General features: G+C 43.1%; 1 protein-coding gene across 1 annotated transcript in view; it reads right to left on the reverse strand.

Moving 5' to 3' along the window:
* Positions 1 to 21,789, reverse strand: part of NCS1 (neuronal calcium sensor 1) — a 150,752-nt gene that overhangs the window by 60,876 nt on the left and 68,087 nt on the right. The window contains exon 2 of the mRNA XM_089669046.1: positions 5,444 to 5,468. Within this exon, the coding sequence (XP_089525172.1) occupies positions 5,444 to 5,468 (25 nt within the window). The remainder of the gene's footprint in view (positions 1 to 5,443; positions 5,469 to 21,789) is intronic.

Genomic DNA, 21,789 nt, shown 5'->3' on the forward strand with positions numbered 1-21,789 from the left:
GGTATCGCCACGAACATCAAAGCAAGAGCAGTAATTCTAGCACTAGACCTCCTCTGTAACTTTACACTGGTAACCTGTAGAAATTTTTAAAGCGTCAACCATGGAGATTTTTAAGTACTGTAGTTTGGCGCCATTTAAAGGGCGTGCGCAATTTTAAAGCGTGACATGTTGGGTATCTATTTACTCGTCACATCACCTTTCATATTTTACAAAATAAATTGAGGTATATATTGTGTTTTGTTTTTTAATTCATTAACTACTCTCCCTCCAGAGGATTTACCCCCCTTCCTGACCAGGTCATTTTTTGCTATTCGGCACTGCGCTATTTCAACTGGTAATTGCGCAGTCGTGCAATGCTGTACCCTAACGAAATTTAAGTCCTTTTTTTCACACAAATGGAGCTTTCTTTTGGTGGTAATTGATCACCTCTGCGGTTTTTATTTTTTGCGCTATAAACAAAAAAAAACACCAAAAATTTTGGAAAAAAAACATTTTTCACTTTTGGTTATAAAAAATATCCAATAAATTCAGTTAGTCAAAAATTTAGGCTAAAATGTATTCTGCTACATGTCTTTGGTAAAAAAAAAATCTCAATACATGTATATTAATTGCTTTGTGTGAAAGTTATAGCATCTACAAACTATATATACTAAATACTGGAATTTACGTACTTTTACATTCTGACATCCCATCACATATCTTAAGGTGCTAAAATGCCAGGGCAGTACAAATTCTTTGAATGACAATTTATTTTTTATTTTTTTTACACATTGTTGTCAATTTATTGATATATTGCTCATGCATGCCATGGGTATATGTGGAATAACACCCCAAAACACATTCTCCTACGTCTTCCGAGTATGGGGATACCACGTGTGAGAGACTTTTTGGCAGCCTAGCTACATAAAAGCCCCCAAAATCCAATGACCACCTTCAGGCTTTCAAAGGACATATTTCCTCATATCACTTCCCCACTACCTATCACACTTTCAGAGGCTCTAAAATGCAAGGACAGAACAGACCCCCCCCCCCAAATGACCCCTATTCGGAAAGTAGACACCCCAAGGAATTTGGTAAGAGGCATGGTGAGTATTTTGCAGATATCATTTTTGTCACAGGGATTTGAAAAAAATAAATAAATAAATACATTTTTTGGTTTTTTTCTTCGTTTTCCAAAAACATGTGGCAACAAATGAGATCTGCAAAACACTCACCATGCCTCTTATCAAATTCCTTGGAGTGTCTACTTTCCAAAAAGGGGTCATTTGGAGGAGTTGCTTCTGCTATCCTGGCATTTCAGGGCCAACATTAGAAGCTTATGCCACACATCACCCACTCTTGAAGACCAAGCCTTTTCTGACACTTTTTGTTCACATGAAAAAACTTTTTTTTTGCTAGAAAATTACTTTGAACCCTCAAATATTATATATTTTTTTAAAGCAGAGGCCCTAGAGAATAAAACAGTGGGTGCTGAAATTGTTTACTTCACACAATATTTGCACAGCAATTTTTCAAACGCAAATCTTGTTTGATAAAATATGATGTTATGCTGAGTAAATAGATACCAAACATGACATGGTTTAAAATTGCGCATGCGCATACAATGGCAACAAAGTACGTACATTTTTATGATCGGTACGCGATACTTTAAAAGTCTTTACAGGTCACCAATTTATATTTACACAGCAGGTCTAGAGCTAGAATTATTGCCATCCATCTGACGTTTGCGGCGATACATCACATGCATGGTGCAACTGCATACATACCGGCACGGGGTCAGCGCTTGCGCAGGGGGTGCAAGGGTGCTTTTTTTTTTCTTAGTTTGATTGTTTAAATAATTTTTACACTGTCCCTTTCAATTTTTTTTTTTTTATGTTATCACTTTTAATGCTATCACATGCAATGCAAATATCCCCTATAACTTCAATGGGCATTGTCAGATTCTTTTTTGAGAAATCTGGGGTCTATCAGACTCTAGATATCTCCTCTGCCCTTATATTTTCTAATCCAGCCTTTCTCAACCAGGGTGCTCAGGCACCCTGGGGTGCATTAAGGTTTCTTCAGGGGTGCCTTGGCAAAATGTCTAAAAATTGTCCAATAGGGCAAAGACACAGGTTTTCATTGTGCACCATTACAACCTTCTAGCCGCCGGCTTTCTGACAACCAATGACATCATCAGTTAATAAGGAGGATGTCAGCTGCCTGCACAGCATCCTAGTTTCACCCTCCCCTGCCCCTCTCCATCAGTGCTGGGGTCACATTAGCTCAGTGATGGAGAAAAACTGAGGGATTAGAGAAAACACTGGAACACTAGTCAGCACCAAAAGTATATTTGCTTTGAAAGAATAAATCACCTCTAATGTTGGGTGTCCTACATGTGTGGATGTTGCTGCATTATATAAAACTATTAGAACAGTCTTTCACATTTTAGAATGGGGTGCCACAATACTGTCCATAGTTTTAAAGGGTGCCTCAGGACTGTCCATCATTTTAAAGGGTACCTTGACTGAAAAAAGGTTGAGAAACACTGATCTAATCTCACCAAGATCGGTGTGATTAGATGCTTTCCCAATTTACAAATGACGCTGTTTACATCCTGCGAAACTGAAGTGATGAAATGCTCGTAGCTTCCCATTTCTTAGACTATAGAGATGATTGTAGCCATTCTGGTCTGTGAACAGCTCTATGGTCGGCCAGCGGAACTGCCAGCTGCATTCTCGGATTCCCCTGTGGGACAGGAGAGCCCAAGAAAACTGTGGAAGGCAGCAGGAGGGGGGGGGGGATGTCCCTTCCCACTGCTCGTAAAAACAATTCAGCAGCTAACTGGCCACTAGGATTACTTTTACATGAAAGCCGACCGCCAGCTGAAAAAATGATACCAAGATGATGCCTGTAGCTGCAGGCATCATCCCGGTATAACCACTCAAAGTCCAGCGACGTACCAGTACATTGCTGGTCCATGTTGGGTATATATGTAACAGCAGAGAACACGGGCATACAATGAATTGGCTCTGTGGATCAATATGACTGCAATTCATTATTTTTGTAATGCCCATGTTAAGGGTTAGGCCCAAAAGAGTTTTAAATTCAGAAACCGTGAAAGGTTTCCATACGAATTGCAAGAGCTGAATTTGGGTGGCGGCAATGTATTGCTGTTCGTATAAATTGCCTTGGCCCACAATCAATTGATACCAATCTTCTGTGAAAAATAGAGGAGGGCCTAAACGCTAGTGCTCGCAGCGAACGGGGCCGATCCTGCTAACTCTGCGTTTTTGGGGACACTATACAAAAGGAGGCACTAGTATAGTTCTGTACGTGATCAATATCTTGATCCGCACAAACACTATACTAGTAATGGCAGTGATCAGCGACCTATAGCGTGAGTGCGATAGTGTGCCGTGCTCTCTCTTCTCTCCCTGGACCGACAGGTGGGGGGGGGGGCAGCGGGGGGCGCAGGTGCGTTCACACCTCAAAATAGGAAGTGATGCAAGATTACGTCGCTTTTCCAAGAGCTGCTGCTCGCCTGCAAAATGCGGGTAAGCGGTTGGCATGTAGTTAAAAAAAAACAAAAAAAAAACTCTTAAAAATTTTTTTTTTTTTAATTCTCAATATGGTATTTTTTTTTTATAATACTTTTATCAGAATAGTACAATGTTACCACAGTTACATTGTAACACTGTGGGGGGGGGGGGGGGATGTGATCAGGGATTTTTTCTTTTACATTTTGCTTTGCAGGAGAGATAAAGATCATTTCTCCTGCAATGCAAAGCTTGCCGTCATGAACCTAACTTATTCATTAGCTGTCATGAATGAGTTAAGTTTTGACAGTTCAGGATAGTGATCTGTGATTGGCTGGGGCTGGTCACATTGTACAGGGTGCTGTGATTGGCCCCATGTATCATGTGACAGCTGTGGGCCAATCACAGCTCACCAAGAAGAGGAGCAGACCTGTTATGAATGAGACTGATTCATAACAGCTTTGCTTACATTGTGATCATGTGATCGCACAGCGATCACATGATCACCAGGTCCCATTCACCGGGATCTTCATTCCGCAGTGTCTGCAGCGCCCCCCCCCCCCTGTGTTAGTACAGCCTGTAGCTGCCGTCCTGCTGCAGTACATTGCGGTCGGGCGGGAAGCGTTTAAACTGTATTTTTTTCAAAAAAATTGTGTTTAAAATTATATACATTTTTAAAAACTGTCCATTTCGGCTTTGGTGCATTTCGGCACCAAAAGTTTCATTTTGATGCACCACTACTTTTCATTCAACTCTCTTTGCCATCTGAAATATGTATATTGTGTAAATGTAGCTGGACTGCAAGTGGTTAAAACAATCCAAAAGCTGTGGCGAATATTTGGTAAAATGCCACATTCTTTAGCTTAAAAATGAAACGCCTAATTTTTTTTCTCTTAACGCCTTCTGATTACTATTAATATATGACGCATGGCAGTGCAAAAGACCAGCAACCCCCAAAATTTCCCCGTTTCCTACTTCCTGTCAATTTGATGGGTGTCAGATTGAATAGGAAGTGAGTGGAAGTCTCAGCACAAGGGCCCAGACAACAGTAAAAACACATCTTCTAGTAGACTGAGCCAGTTTTAGAACCAATGTCAGGATTATGTTCCTATCTGTGTCCCTATGAGTGGGGATGAGTTGGGTTCAGAACTGAACTCTGTCCAAACCCAGTTCGCCCGAAACTGTGGGAAACGGTCTTACAATGGCTGGGATGCTTGTGACATCATTGACCTAATGTGGTCACATGGCCATATTAGAACAATGTCATTGTCCTAATACGGCCATTTAGCTATATTAGGTCAATTATGTCACATCCCCGCCCCTCTGCAAAGCTCACAGCCCATTGGTGCAGCAATACAGATAACTTCTAGGTTATTCTTCTAGACCGAAAACAGTTTGGACCAAACCCCAAGCTCATCCCTGCCCCTGAGGGAGATTTTCCCTCATTTCCTGTCCAAGGCATGGGTGTCAGACAGAAAAGGAAGTGAAGAAAAATTGTCTATGAAAATAGGCTGGAGTTGGGCTTCAAGCAAATCTACCAATGCCAGTCCCCCAAGGGACCACTGTGAAATATGAGAAATACAGAGTGGCGAGGCAGGGCAGTGATGTCACAATCTCCACCCAGTCCAATTAGATAATGCCTTGGATTAATTTTTAAAAATGCTAAGTGTTCTGCGAATGGAACGCATGCTAAAAGACAGCGAGGATCACTGTAGTAGCAGAGACAACTAAAGTGATTCTGTGCTTCAACAGCGATCCCTCAAGTGTGAAGTATCCATCCTTACATTGGTCAAAGCTGGGCCAATTTAATTATGCATTAAAATCTATACATGGAGTTCAGATTAAAGTCTCAAACCATGTAAGAGAACTCTAGATATAACATCAAACACAAAAGGCTTAGAATTAAGAATATTTCAGTAACTCACCATTGCTGCACCTCCTTCTCGGTAACTGCAAGACAAACAAAGGAGAATTTAGACTATTAGACTATTTGCATATTCTACCCCAGAGTATCAGCCCGTGTAAAAGTTCCAACAAATAAGACCGCACAGGGAGTACCGTCCAATGACAACTCTATTTTATGATTATTCATCAACTTCAAATTTAACTTCTATAAATGAATCTCACTCCGTGCTACAGCACTATTATAAAAATATGGATCATCTAATCCAAACTCTTGTGAAAGAAACCTCAAGCAGTAGGTCAGACTTAATATAAACATTCAAAGATAAAGTCTGATTTTATTTTTCCTAGTTAAGTCAAAATTCCAGGCATTTTTATACAACACATGTAAAATGCTAATATTTTATTCAAGGATCTTTAAAGGAACACTCCATTTGTTAAGAAAAAAAAAACATCTTTAAAAGCAACACAAGCCTTGTTTCAATTAATGTTAATGTTTTTGTCATCCAAATGTTTTTTCGGATAGAGTTGGGAAATGCTGGAACACATGTCCAGAAAGCAGTGAAGTGGTGGCATTTCAAGACATGGGCTGCCGAGAAGATGAGTGTAAATGTTCTTCACAGGGTTCCATCACTTTAGCTCACCCAGCTGCCCATCAGCCAATTGCGAGCTTGCGTTAGAAAAACTGGATCCTGGAATTCCTTGATAGTTTGTACAATCAGAGCCTTCTGCATAACAAGCTAAAGCAGCCCTTCTCAACAAGGGTTTTGGGGAACACTAGGGCTCCTTCAGAGGTTGCTAGGGGTTCTTTGAGCTGTGGCTGATTAACCTCCCATCTGATGGTGCCTTCATAGTTCCAGGGCCAAGGCCAATTTGTAGAGCCAGTAGTATGACACAAATTATCTTTTTAGTTATGGCTACACTAAAAAGACCTAAACGGCTAGGAAGCCTTGGTATACCTGACTATAGAGCAGATGCCCTTCAGTGGATCCTAAACTGGCAGTTCTACTCCTCTTCTAAACTTTGGGTACCCTTAGAATAAACATTGCCTGGTCACAACTTATGTGCACTGTGGGTGAACACAGGAAAAAGTGGACTCTCTGACTGGGTATCTCCCTTGACTAGCCCACACCCTTAAGGTATGGGATAAACTAAATAGCTCCCTTTCACTGGCACCCCCAGTGTCACCACTGGCACTGGTGGGAGCTACCCATGGTTCCTCCCCAGAGAGAATTTAACTTTCTTCAGATCCTGGGCATGAGATAGGGATGTTAGCCTCACCAGATTTATGGACAGGGGGCACTTTGGCTCCATTGGACCCCTTTAGGGAACGGTATGGCTCTATTCCCCTAAATTTTTTGCAGTATCACAAGCTCCATTATTTTTGTATATACTCATCAACGCCCCATCTGGACTAGGTCCACTCTAATGAAATTTGAACACTTATGGGCCGTCAGTGATCCTACCCCACACATGATTTCGGTCCTATATAAGCGGCTTCTCTCCAATGTTTCTAGATCTACACTGGATCACAATATAGAGCAGGAACGTGACCTCCAGTGTGAGTTCACTTAAGGGCAACCGCGGCACTTATACCAACTGACTCACTCTAGATCTATAGATACTAAAACAAAGACAATAATTACAAGTTGATGACTAGGTGGTATTGTGTGCCTGAGGCTCTTGCCTGAATTTAACCATCCGCTTTTGATAGTCTGTGGTCAAAGGGGCATGTTCCTACATATTTGGCGGGAATGTTCTGAGATCAGGCCCTTAAGGGAGGACATATGGAACCGCATAGCTGGGATTCTGGAGATTCCTGTTGCACTTCTTGCTCCATGTTCCCACTATTCTACTTGCACATTATAAACGTAGTGCTCTCCCTCATCAAAGGAACACAGGATGACTTTGATTCCACTTGGGCATCTTGGAGACAGTACACAACTGGGTAGGACAGTCTCCTTTAGTATAGACATTGCTTTACTAGCTCTAGCAGATCCCTCATTCCAACAACTTGTCTAGGTGAACTACCAAACCTGATTATGTTAATCCCTTTTTACCACTCCTTTTTGTGGGCTTTTTTTTTTACTGACCCCCCAGGATCAGATGTGGTGAGAGAACACACGACTTCAAGTCGCAATTGCATCCCTTTTATTTTATGTATTTTGCGTTTGTTTTTATGTTTTGTCTATATGCCATTTACTCATTTTGTAAGAACTTTTTTGAGCTGACAGGCTCACAAGTGTGTTACTTGTTTTATCTATCACTCCTGCGTGTTACACGCGCACGTGATACAGGTCGTAACAGGGGCGGACTGACCATTTGGAAACTCGGGCTCTGCCCAAGGGCCCGGGGTCAGTAGGGGGCCCCATGAGCTGCCCCTGGTACCTTTTTCATAGGCTTTTTTGAGTTTGGGCAAGAACACAGGGGCCCCATGATCCCCTATTGCCCGGGGGCCCCATGAGTTGTCAGTCCGCCCCTGGGTCGTACTGTACACTTTGCCTTTCAGGCGCTGTGATTGTGGAACTCTTACAGTTGTTTTAATGGGCATTTCGACTGACCTTACTGTACAACAGTTTTTTTTTCTTTTTCTGTATTTGAAAACCAGAAAGATTACATAAAGACTAGAAGGGACAAGGTTAAAGGTTACATTTGCAAATTTACTTCATTCTTCCATATATTACAGAAGTTAGGGTGTTTTAAAGGTGCCTTTATCATTAAAGCGACACTAAACTCCGGTTTAAAAAGAAATAAGAAAGCTATAAGTAGTCTTAATTATTCTTAGTTATGTGTTCAAGTATGTATTTGTTTGCATGTATGTATGTAGTGGATTTGTATGGATTATTTTTGGAAAACTGGAAGACCTTTAGTGTCGCTTTAATGTCCATTTCTAATGCAAATGAAAACATGAGCACTCTATGGTTGTGGATGCTGATAAGCAGAACATACACAGCCACTGGGCAAAAGCAAGAGGTAGGAGCCTTTACATGCTTGATATAGCATGCCAGATATACAGTATATGGTCATCGCATAGCAGATGTAGCTTTGTTTATATTCTGCTGACACAAGGGTAAGAAAGGGCAAAACTATTAAGGAGGTCATTATAGCGCTTGTATAGAAGAAGCAGCTGATGCCTTTTAGCCATCTTCTGTAAAGGTGACTTTCAGCAAGTATCGTCTCGGGGTACATGAAGCATATGTGCCTGGGAGAACTGCCAGAGGGAAAGAATAATTTACCGGCACCATATGCCTTTATGAAACCTTTATGTGGAAGTAGATGGTTGGAGGACATTCAAGAACCCCAGGAAAAAACATAAAAATACATTCTTTAAAGCTGATCTCTAGGCAAACAGCTAAATATACAACAGATATGTGAATCCTTTACTTGGTAAAGGATCTGGAATTGTGTTCAGCCAGTGTTGTGATCTAGACTCTCCTGCTGGACAGCCAATCCATGCCCTAGACCTCTACTGCAGAAGTAGGACAGCTTGGTCAGGGACACACCCACTGCAAGGTAGAACAATCCATTCCATACTTGTAGAAAGGTGGGTGACGGGAGGTGGCAACAAAACCCCCCTTCCTCCACTGGAGCTGACCCCTGCATGACTGGTTATCCTGAGCGTAAATATATTTGGAATATAGTGACAATTACAAGGACCTTATAAAACAACATGAACTGTGCTGGTCTTCATTTAATTGTTTGTTTATTTTTGTTTCTGCATTCTGTAGATGTGCCCAGGTGCCATTAATTTCTAAAGGTACCCCCAGGCATCTGGAAAAGGTGCATGCGTTTGCAGCCACCAAAACATATGGTATTGCAATACCATGTGGTTTGGTGCATGACAATTTTAAAAATTGTCCCTGCACTATTTTTTTCACGTTTCACATGCTTAGGGCATCCCATTGAAATTAACAAGTAGCACAGAAACACACACAAACCATATGGTGTGAATGAGCCCTTATAGTTTGTTATATTCTCCTACTTTAAGTGGGGATTCTTCCTGATTTTCTGCTCCCCCCCTCTTAAAATGAAATGAAAAAGAACAGAAGAGAATGCCAAGTAATTTGACAGCCTGCTAATACAAAAGATAATACCAGTGAGTACATTGCCATAGACTAACATGTGGTGTTGGCACATTGTGTTTTTTCTGCATTGGCAAATTCAGTACTTCAAAACAGCCCAGAAAACTGCTGATGGCAATGCTTGTGTGTTTTGGATCAGTGCTGTGCGCACCAAGTTCCCTATGTTCTATAGCTGCTGTACAAAACATACAAGGCAAATATTATCAATGGACCTAAACCTCGACCTGATAGCCGCATGCAGCCTTCTGGTATGTGTTGGCCCTGCCTAGGTGCTTACTCAGGCTCAGCGATAAAAAATACTTAACAGACTGGCTTAGTTTGGATTATTTTCCAATTTTTGTATCATCTTATATGATCTTGTGGTTCATGCAATGGGGAATATCAGATGTGGTTACATTAATTTTTTAAGGGCCTATAGAGAGCACAAATGTGGAAGCATTGATCTGTAAAGGCCGTGATCATCTGTCAGTCTCATGTAAAGGATCTGCTGTCTCTGGCCACTCCTGTAGCATACTCCCAGTCTCTAACCATCTCCTTTAGCATGCCCGCAGTTACTAATCATCTCCTGTAGCATGCCCCCAGTCTTATACCATCACCTGGAGCAAGTGCATAGTCACTAAACATCTCTTGGAGCATGATCACAATATTTAACCATCTCCTGAAGTATGGCCACAGACTCTAACCATACTTACAGTCACTTACAATCTCCTGCAGCATGGCTCAATATCTCCTTTAGCATGCTCACTGTGTCTAACCATGTCCTGTAGCATACCTGAAGGGCTTTAAAGTAGTTGTAAACCCTTACACATACTCAGTGAGGTGACCGGCCTCCGGTAATACACAGAGATTAAAAATATTCTCCTACATAAGTTGTACCTGTTCATCTGCTGTGTTCTCTTCTCCACATCCTTTCAAAGTGTTGAATTTATAAAGCTTTTCTGAGCTTTTAGAAAACAGGCAGCGGAGAGCTGAAATATACACTGCAGAGCTCAATAAAGGGGGCTGTAAGAGCTGATTGGAGGAAAGAGAAGAGACGCACATCCCTCCCCACATCACACAGGAGCAGAGCTGAGGTTGTCAATCACAAGCTGTCTGTTGGAGGTCCCTCCCGTTACCCTTTTTCTCTTGCTGTCAGGAAAACTTGTCACAAGTGACTCATACAGACAGCAGAGAAATCAAGCAGCAGACAGAAATGACACTTCATGCACTCAGTTGAGACAAGTACACATTATAGAGGGATATGTTTTGTTCGTATATCATGTCTGAGGTTGACAACCACTTGAACCATCTCCTGCAGCATGCCCAATGTCTCTAACCATCTACTTCAGCATATGCATGGTCTCTAACAGGGGCGGACAGACAGCTCATGGGGCCCCTGGGCAATAGGGGATCATGGGGCCCCTGTGTCCTTGGCCAAACTCAAAAAAGCCTATGAAAAAGGTACCAGGGGCATCTCATGGAGCCCCCTACTGACCCCGGGCCCTCGGGCAGTGCCCGAGTTTCCAAATGGTCAGTCCACCCCTGGTCTCTAACCATCTCTGGTGCAAGCCTGCTGAGTCAAACTACCTCCAGTAGCATGCCAACCATCTCTAGACATTACCTAGTGTATGGCCACAGTCTCTATCAAGGCACAGTCTAACCATATTCTGGAGAATGCCTACAGACTTTAACCTCCCTGGCGGTATGATTATTTCAGATTTTTGGTGCTGAAAGCGGTACCATTATTTTGCATGTATTATTGTAGGCCTGTAATTTTTAGGAAAAACTCACTGAAATCTGTCCGAACAAGAGTCTATTAAACATCCCGGGTATGATAAAATTTGAAACACAAAATCATAAATTATAATTTAATAAATAATCATAAAAAATAATATAATAATATTACATTTAATTCAATAATATAATCAAACCAAAAACACTGAAATTTGAAATATAGCGCCAAGTTCGCACATCGCTGAGCAAAGTCGCAAAACTGTTTTCAGTGTCTGATGACGAATTTCCCCCACGAATCATTATCACTCAATTCTGCAAGTGGTTCTGATTTACGATCGCTGTTCTCTAGCTGATCTAAACCCGCTTTTGACCTAAAGGGACACTTTTTGGACGCCATGGACTTTTCTAAGTTTCCAGGCAGAAAGAACATTTAAAACGCAGACAGGGCACAGGACAGAGCACTAGGGACAAAATGTATGTGAAATGGGTTGAAACAGCAATGTTTTACTATGTAAAATCATTTTGAAAAAAATGACTTTTTTTTTAATTTTCAAATTTCCCACCGCCGGCAGCGCCCGTACGTCCCGACGTCACAGGGACCGGAACACAGGAGCCGGATGCCAGCATCAGCCAGAGGAGATGGCCGGGGACGCTGCAGGGGACACATCGCGGGAGCGAAGGACAAGGTAAGTGCTGCAGGGACTCCCTATGCAGCGCCGCATAGTAAGCCCGAGTGTAGCTCGGGGTTACCACTTTTGGTACTGACATTTTACCCCGAGCTACACTCGGGAATACCGTTAGGGAGGTTAACCAGTCTTTTATTGAATTTTTGCCATCTCCTGATGCATGACCACAGTTTCTAACCATCTCTGGCTGCATGCCCACAGTCTCTAGTCATCTCTTGGTGCTTGCCCACAGACTCCATCCGGCTACAGTCCCCAACCATCTTTTGGAGTGGGAGTCCACAGTCTCTAACCATCTCCTGTATCATGCTTTCTACTTTCCACTGGAGTGTGTCCACCATCTCTGAACATCTACTATAGTATATCAACAGTGATTGGTTTGTGGCCACAATTGACTAAGATAATGTCAGTTTACACTATACATGATATACAGTCATGGCCAAAAATGCTGACACCCCTGCATTTCTGTCAGATAATGCCCCACTTTGCCCAGAACAATGTTGCAATTACAAATGTTTAGGCATTCTCATGTGTATTTCATTTGTTTGTATTGGTGGAAAACATAAAAAATGGGGAAACAAAAAGCCAAATCTGACACATTCCACCCAAAACCCCAACAATGGAGTGGACAAAATAATTGGCACCCTCAATTTAATAATATTTGGTAGCACACCCCTTGGAAAAAATAACTGAAATCAATTGCTCCCTGTAACCATCAATGGTTTCTTACACCTCTCTACTGAAATTTTGGACCGCTCTTCTTTTGCCAACTGCTCCAGGTCTCTCAGATTGGAAGGATTCCTTTTCCCAACTGCTGTTTTGAGATCTCTCCACAGGTGCTCTATGGGACTGAGATCTGGATCCATTGCTGGCTAGTTCAGTACTCTCCAACGCTTTGTCTTAAACCATTCCTGCGTGCTTTTTGAGGTGTGCTTTGGGTCATTGTCCTGCGGTAAGACCCATGACCTCTGATGGAGACCCAACTTTCGGGCAATGTGCCCTACATTGAACCCAAGAATTATTTGGTACTCTTCAGATTGCATAATGCTCTGCAAACGCTCAAGACATCCAGTGCTTGAAGCAGCAAAGCAACCCCGAAAAAAATCAGTGAACCTCCACCATGTTTGACTGTAGGGACTGTATTCTTTGCTTTTTCTGAAAACAGAATGATGGGCTTTACCAAAAAGCTGTAATTTTGTTTCATCTGTCCACAGCACATTCTCCCAAAAGGATTTTGGCTTCCTCAGGTAAGTTGTGGCAAACTCCAATCTGGCTTTTATTCGTTTCTGTGTCAACAGTGGGGTCCTGCTGGGTCTCTCTCACATGTATAGTGCAAGTTGACACAGTTGTACCCTGTGCCTGAAGGTCAGCTTGAATTTGTCTGGAAGTTGATCGAGGTTCTTTAGTCACCATTCAAACAATCCTTTTTTGCAATCTTTGATCAATTTCTCTTTCAACCACATCCAGCGAGATTAGCTACAGTGCCATGGGCTATAAACTTCTTAACAATGTTGCGCACAGTGGATACAGAAAGTTAAGATTGCTGGAGACAGACTTGTAACCTTGGGATTGTCCATGCTTTTCCACAATTTTTGTTCTCAAATCTTCAGAGAATTATTTTCTGCTCTTTCTCTTCTCCATGTGGCACAGAGAGATACACAATAGAAAGGTTAAGCCAATTGTTCACCTAGTTAACTATTTGCTGATGTGATTTCTATATTGTCAGCACCTGTTAATTGATACAGGTGAGTTTAATTACAAATTACAGGAGCATCACAAACTTGGAATGCAATAATTTACCTTTTTGAGAAGGTGCCAATAAGTTTGTCCAGTCAATTTTTGGGGTTTTGCGTGGAATGTGTCAGATTTGGCTGTTTCTCCAATTTTTGAGTCATACCAATACAAACAAATTAAACTTGAGAATTCTTAAACATTTGTAATTTCAACAATTTTCTGGGCAAAGTAGTGCATCATCTGACAGAAATGCAGGGGTGCCAATATTTTTGACCATGACTGTATCCTTGTTTGAAGTTTTACCTTTGCTATCACTTACAGTACCGGCCAGCCTATATGAGCTCCTTAACTCTAAAAAAAAAATACTGGTGAATAATCGAACAAAAATTGGCTTCAGTCTTCCCTCAAGACTCATTTATTACGACGATGGGCACTGCCATCCTGCCTTTCACACGATACAGAGAAGCTGAAGTCAGGATATCAATCAAAGCCTTACTGTCATTAACACCTCCGTGCTCCTATGACAGTTATGTGTGTCCATTTTCTACACTCATCAGCAAACAGGGCAAGTACTTACAGACGGAGATTGAGAGCTAACTGTAGACTTTTCAACAAAGCTGAAAATGTGCAAAACAGTAACTGCACTATTTGCCTGCTTAGGACACACTTCTTGGGGAAAGTAGGATAGTGCATGAAGAAAGTCGACAGTTATGGTCATGATGGTAACACTTATTATTTATATGCTTGAGGAATGGAAATGTTCCCTTTTAATGTGTGCTCTACATCCACTTATTTAAAGTATAACTAAAGGCAATTTTATTCTACCTTTGAATAGGTGCATGGGTTAACTGCTCATTTTTGTCCAGGGGTAAGGAGAGTGGAGATATACTTACCCAATGCGCTGATCCTCTGAGCACAAAGCCGATCCCCACCACTCCGGTCCCCCCTTTTCCCCCGGAAGCTAGTGGTCTTGTGAATGAACTGTTCCTCACGTCATCAAGACCATAGACTGACTCTGGATGTGGGGGTGTTAGGAACAATCCACCACTGGACGTGGGGAAAGGCTGTTTTCCAGAGGATTGAATGATTGGCTAAGCACAGCTTTTCCTTGAGTGCCTGGGGGCGGTTCCAATTTTCATTTATTTTATTTTTACACTGTCACTTTAGTTCTTTATTAATCACTTTTATTGCTGTCACAAGGAATGTAAACATCCCTTGTGACAGCGGTAGGCATGTGACAAATACTCTTTATGGAGGGATCTGGGATCAATGGGCTCTGCCCTTAAAAGCATTTAATCGCATCAAAATCTGAGTGATTGAATGCTTTTGTTCTTTTGAAAATGGCGCTGATTGTTTCTGAGTAAACAGGAAGTGATGTCAGGTCATCGCTTCCGGGTTACTATGTCTCAGAGCCGAGCAGGTCTTTTATGCGATTCTGTGACCAACCAGCCAGCGGTAGCGCCAGCTGGTTGATTGGGACTTCCGGTGGGACGAGAGATCCCGTTAAAGCTGTGGAAGGTAGCATGGGGGGAAAATCCCCTCCCGCTGCTTGTAATAGCAATAGGGTGGCTAGTTAGCTTCTCCAACTGCTATGACAAGAGAGCCAACCGTCGGCTCTAAACACTGGTACTGGGATGAGGCCTACAGCTGCAGGCCTCATCCCAGTATAATGACTCAAGCTGAAGTGGCTATACAATGCCCACGCAATGGACATGTGTGTCTTTTCTAGCTTTCTCATCTCAGCACTGTTTTCTACTGTTTTACTAATACTGATCTTTCAAATTCTTGGCTTTATGTTTTACTTAAATCACACAATCTGGAATACCTAATGTAGTCCCAACCATACACAGAAATCTTTGTGCCAAGGGCAGCCCTGTAAAGTAATCCAACAGTTGAAAAATGTTCTGTGCAGTGGGTGAACTTGGCCAGTATGTTTTTCACTGGGACCACGTGTATCAATTAAAGCCGTATACAAATTTCAGCTTTTTGAGATTGGGTGTGATGGAGCACATCAATCTCAAGCACAGAAAAATGTGATCCTGCCTAAACGATCCTTGTTCAGCCTTTTCCAGTTTTGGGGTGGCACCCGTCTCCAAATAATGCTTTTATGTTGTCACGCTGTCAAACGTCATCCAATGCAGACTATGATTGGCTGTACTGACACATTATGAGGCCTCCAATGTCAGCATGCCTCTCTAAGCCTGTCAACTACCTCACAAAGCAAGCTCTCTCCTTCCAGTCACAGTGTTTTCCAGAGGGCATTTGAAAACAGTGAGGACGTGCCATGTCACCTTCTCACCGCCTGATTTAGTCCTAAAATACTGCACTTGCAGTTGTAGCGCAGCCCCACTGAACTCAATGAGTGAGTTAGACAAGTGGTGCCACTTGTCAAACTTTGCAGCCCGAGTTAAAAATGCCAAGGCCATGGAATGAAAACAGGTCCATCCGGCTGTTATTTTACAGTTTGTGTAGGACGCTGGGGTGGCAGTAAAACTGCAGCTCAGTCATCTGTTTTTACCATCTGCTCTGACCGCCCATCTGAAAGAAACCTATTTTATGAGCAGTTGCACCTATCATTCCTACCGCCAGGTGTTTGTTTCCTATAAGTTCATGTACTTACAGAGCTTCCCAAGTCCAATATTAATACTGAACTAAGTTAGTCCCTCTACAAAAGTCCCGATTTCTCATGTGGCCCCTTAGGAAAATTAATTGCCCACCCCTGGTTTAGATCTACTTGAAATGTATACACATAGCTCCTAACATCCATGTAGGATCTTTGGGAGATCAAAGTGGCTGAGTGACATCAACAATGGAAAACACAGTTCAATCACACTTTTTGTAAAGTCAACCAAATCTTATTCCACTAAGAAGGAGTGGACAGCTTTAAGAATTCCCCACTGTTTCTTATTCTGAGTAAGAATCCTATTTTAGTCCATACAGTGGTACTTTCTAATCCTTGCTGTACTGGGTCTGTTCAATGTAACATTCAGAGAGTTAGGTAGAAAATAATCTGTTCTCAGGGCCAGTGTTAGACTATTCTGTGCCCAAGGTAAGACCGGCTCCTTACACCCCCCCCCCCATCCCCCCCCAAAAAATACAACTTGAATGTTTTTAAAAACAGTAGAAAATATTAAAGCAAAACATGAAACTGCTACATTTCTTTTAGTTTGTGCTCTAGGGTGGGTGCAGTGTTCTGTAAAACGGTCTGGGGTGAGGGGTAGAATGTTGTACAGGGTGATCAGTATGGTGTAAGGGCTGCAGGGTTTGGTGGGGTGGGGGGTGCAGTGTAGTACAGGGTTATCTGTATAGGTGAGGGGTGCAGTGTAGTACAGGGTTATCTGTATAGGTGAGGGGTGCAGTGTTGTACAGGATGATCGGTGAGGGGTGCAGGGTCCAGTAGGGTGATCAGTGAGGGGTGCAGGGTAGATGGGAGGTGCAGGAAGAGGAGACAGCTCCTGCACAGGGTCAGGGGGGAAGTAGAGGGCGGGGACAGTGTCAGAGGGGACCCCGGACAGGTTGGCAAGGTCAGGTGGACTTCGTATAAGAACTGGGACACACAGGAGGGACCCAGGCACACAGCCAACCTTGCACTGCGCATGTGCCCCGCCCCCCATTTATTTCCACTCAGTTGCTGCTGCTTCACATCAGTCGCGAAGAGTTGGGCACAGCACCTTAGCTACTCACCTGTGGCTGAGATTGGGCTCAAACATTCTGTCCAGGACACTGGAGCAGTACTGCATGTGGCTGGGATTGAACTCAAATTATGCCAGTTTACCAGAGCAGTGTCACATATGGCTGGGATGGCACTCAAATTCAGCCATATGTGACATAGGTACAGCGGAAAGTAGGGAAACTAGCAGCCCTGGCTGCACCCTAGGCAGAAGCAGTGTGATGGCATAGACATGCATGGTTTCCAGTGGCACTGGGTCATTGGTATTTATTGATGATGTGACAGAAGCAGCCGGATGAATTCTGCAGTGTTTAGAGATATATTGTCAGCCCAGATTCAGCCAAATGCAGCAAAGCAGATTGGACAGCGCTTCACAGTACGAATGGACAATGGCAACCCAGGAGCTTTTAAAGGAAAAGAAGAATATTCTGCAATGGCCGAGTCAATCACCTGATCTCAACCCAACTGAGCATGCATTTCACTTGCTGAAGGCAAAACTAACAGGCAGAAAGACCCACAAAGAACAACTGAAGATAGCTACAGTTAGATCCTGGAAAAGCATCAGAAAGGAGGAAACCCAGTCTTTGGTCATGTCCATGGGTTCCAGACTTCATGCAGTCATTGCCAGTAAAGGGATCTCAACAAAATATTAAAAATGAACATTTTATTTATGATTATATTCAATTGTCCAATTACTTTTGGTCCCTTGAAAAAGGGGGGATGGCTACTCTTAAGAGCTGTAATTCCTAGACTCTTCCTCCAATTTGGATGTACATACCCTCAAATTAAACCTGAGAGTGTGCACTTTCATCCCATATCCATTATATAACTATAGCTTGAATATGTTTTGGTACATTCTTGACAAAAACTAAAATTGTGCCTGTGTCCAAATATATATGGACTTAACTGTACATTAATTTTCTTTGTAAAGGATTTTTTTTTACTTTTAGAGTCTGTGTTGATGGGCTTTGGGCATGTGTCAATGGCATCAGTTTGACATCAGTATCAGATGCTACTAGGAGCATTTAGAATTCGTTGACAGGTGCACTTGACCTGAAGCTGTCCTCCTTCTGGCCTGCTTCAAGCAGGTTTTGCATTCCTATGGACTTGTATGAAAATTATGAAAATGTAAACCCTGTCCAACACAAACAAAAGCATGTCGACCATTAACCTCTAGCTGCCTGCTTAATGCAACAAAGAGGATGGGCTTTAATGTCCACACACTGCACATATGCGCCCATGCCGGCAGAGGTTTCTATGCTGAAAGCACGATCACATGATCAGACAGACCTTCCAGTCAGGTAAGATAGTCCAGTTAAAGAGATGTCAGGTCCAGGCAAGAAGTGGTTAGAGTGCTGTGGGGTATAGGAAACAGGCCCACTTTAACATTGATGGCAGGATCACCAGGTATTATTTTAATGAGAAATAATTGATAGAAGCTGAAGATATATAAAGACTGAAAATTACTTTTGAAACTGCATTAACACGCGATAGCTTATGATATTTTATTGACTAGGTTTATATATACATTGATGTAGTCATTGTTCAGAATTTGGAACATTACTGGGGACAAGTATTTGTGGGTACCGCTTTATAAAAAATCCTGTATGAAGAAAAGGAAAACTTGGCCAGGCATTATTTATTTCCCTGAATTGGCAATGATGTCATCAATCTGTACTATAGGGTACTGGCAGGCTTTGTTCTCATAAACAGAAATGTGTCCCACAAACCCACTGCCTCCTCGGTGTGTAGGTGATCACTCACTCCTACATGAATCTCAACTGAAAATGTCACTTTCATCTATTTACTTCTCCTCCATGGTAAAGTACTCCACGAGGGACTACTCTGATCGAGTTGTTAAAGAACTAGAATGTATTTAACACTTTTTTCGATACACAGTGATACAAATCCATAGGGTAAAAAAAAAAAAAAAAAAAGAAGATACGTGTCCATCAAGTTCACTCAAAAAAGAAAAAAAAAAAGCTATACATCTATGCACTGTAAAAAGTGAGGTCCAACGTTCTCTTCTGGGTGGCTCTGACAAAGGAATGTAATGTTGGCTTACAATAAAGAGCTATCCCTTAGAACATATGCTTTGATCATCAAAAGTGCATGCTACACCGACAGTTCATATTTCTATGTGTCTATTTTAACATGTAAATAGCATTAAAAAGTATCCTGTTCGCTTTGTGTGAAAAACCTGGTACCTATTTGAAAGCACAGCCTGCCTGTACTGCAGTGGTCAGACTTGTGCTGACATTCCCCCCTACACAGCTCTTCACTGAGATCATCAGTGTACTGCTCTCACACCCCCCTGCATTCTCCGCCTCCAGCTCTCCAAGCCACTTATGTAGCTAAGAACACAGGCCATGTGATCACTTATTTATAAAACAAAAAAAAAAAAAAAGCATTTATACAATTTTCTAATATCTACTTGTATACACAAATGTTTTGCTTTGCATTTCTGCTTTAAACTGAATGGGTTGTTTTACAAGGTAAGGGTCCACATATACTTTAAGGCTTCATGCACACAGGGCGTTTTGCGCAGCCACTTTTAAGGGTGTCAGGCATTGTTTTTATTTTACAAAAATAGAACAGAAACAAGCCACCTAAAATGACACAAATAGCTGGTGTCATTGTCATATCTCCGACTCACTTATACAAGTGTGGATCCATAAACCCAAGAAAATGCATACCAAACAATATGGTAGTGTGACAAGGGCACTCCTACCTGAAAAAAGAAGGTTACTAAATGATCCACGCGGAGTAATATGAATTCAAAAAATCCAGGCAATACTTTATTTGATCACATAGATCATAAGGAGGTTAAACATGAGCACGGTGAACATGTCAAACAAAATAAAATCATGTTAAAAAGCACTTGGCGTCTTCATTATAGGGTCATCTTAGCAAGTAGAGCACCATATAAGGCAATATAGAATAATGGTGAGGTAGTTTCGCCTAGATTTCCATGGATTTCCAGCTTATATTGGAATAAGCCATGTATTCAGCAGATATGTTCCCAATATATGTCAGGAGCCTCCAGTTCTGACGAAGTCTGCGGTGATTGGCGGACGAAACGCGTCAACGTACTGACGTCACTACGCTCGGCGTCTTCACAGGGTGCGGCGCCCACGAGGTGGGAAGGAACGGCGGTGTCACAGCTCCTTGCTAGGAAGGCACGAGGCCCTCTGAAAAACTACCATAAGGCTACTATTACAGCGGCTCACAAACGGCAATCCCCCAGGGGAATATACCTTCCACCGGTGGCAAGTTATTTAAGCTTACAGCTGTGATCAAATATGTGATCAAATAAAGTATTGCCTGGATTTTTTGAATTCATATTACTCCGCGTGGATCATTTAGTAACCTTCTTTTTTCAGGTAGGAGTGCCCTTGTCACACTACCATATTGTTTGGTATTGTTTTTATTTTACTGCTTACAAACTACCCTCAATGTTATCCTATGTGTCCATGCAGACTGCCATGGAGTGCCTGCTCCTCTGCCAACCCCCCCCCGGCTGGAGCAGCGCAGGCAGGTTTCCAGCGCTCTGCACCCGCCGGAGACAAAGGCTGCGCTCTCAAGAGCATGGCCCGTGTCAAGGGGGCGTGCCTAGTTTCCCGGCAATGCGGCGCTGGGCCGGCCGTTGCCGGGGCAACCGGGAAGCGTCCTGCGTCGGTTTAAAAAGCCCGGCGCGGGACCCAACGTGTGTGTTGTTGGTCCATTGCCGAAGCTGCTGGGAGGTCTGCGCCGAGCCAGGCTCCCGCAGCCAACCCCGCTGGCACTCTTCATAGTACTCTGGGTCGGGAGTAGCCGCTGCCACTCTACATAATACGCTGGGTCAGGACTATTACCCGCTGCCACTCTGCCTAATACTCTGGGCCTGGAGTACCCACTGCCACTCTGCATAATGCTCTGGGTCGGGATTACGCGCTGCCACTGTGTGCCAGGATACCCGCTGCCACTGTGTGCCAGGATACCCGCTGCCACTGTGCATAATGCTCTGGGTCCGAATTACCCGCTGCCGCTATGTGCCAGGATACCCACTGCATGCCAGGATACCCGCTGCCACTGTGGGCCAGAACTACCTGCTGTGTGGATTACCTGCCGTGTACTGAGGGTTGTCATTGTCCGTTTCTGGCCGCTGGGAGCCAGAAAGAACCCCTGCCAGAACTGTGAGTGTCCATACCCCTGTTTCCCCTGCCTGGACTGTCTGTGGACTTCCCCTCCCCCTTACTTTTCTCTGCCTGGACTGTCCGCGAGCCCCTCCATTACCCTCCCTAGACGCTGAGTGTCCGCTGAGTCCCTGTGAGCCTGCTGTTGTCCCCTAGAGAGCTGTGTGGGAGCTGTGCTGAGGTCAGACCCCACAGCCAAGGTCCCGCTGAGTCCCCGTGAACTTGCTGTTGTCCCTATAGAGCTGTATGGGAGCTGTGCTGAGGTCAGACCCACAGCCAAGGCCCCGCGAGCCTGATGTTGTCCCCTAGAGA

This window comes from Staurois parvus, unplaced genomic scaffold (assembly GCF_062004578.1).
Source record: "Staurois parvus isolate SC_StPar_1 unplaced genomic scaffold, SC_StPar_1.0 ptg000068l, whole genome shotgun sequence".
NCBI classification, from domain to species: Eukaryota; Metazoa; Chordata; class Amphibia; order Anura; family Ranidae; genus Staurois; species Staurois parvus.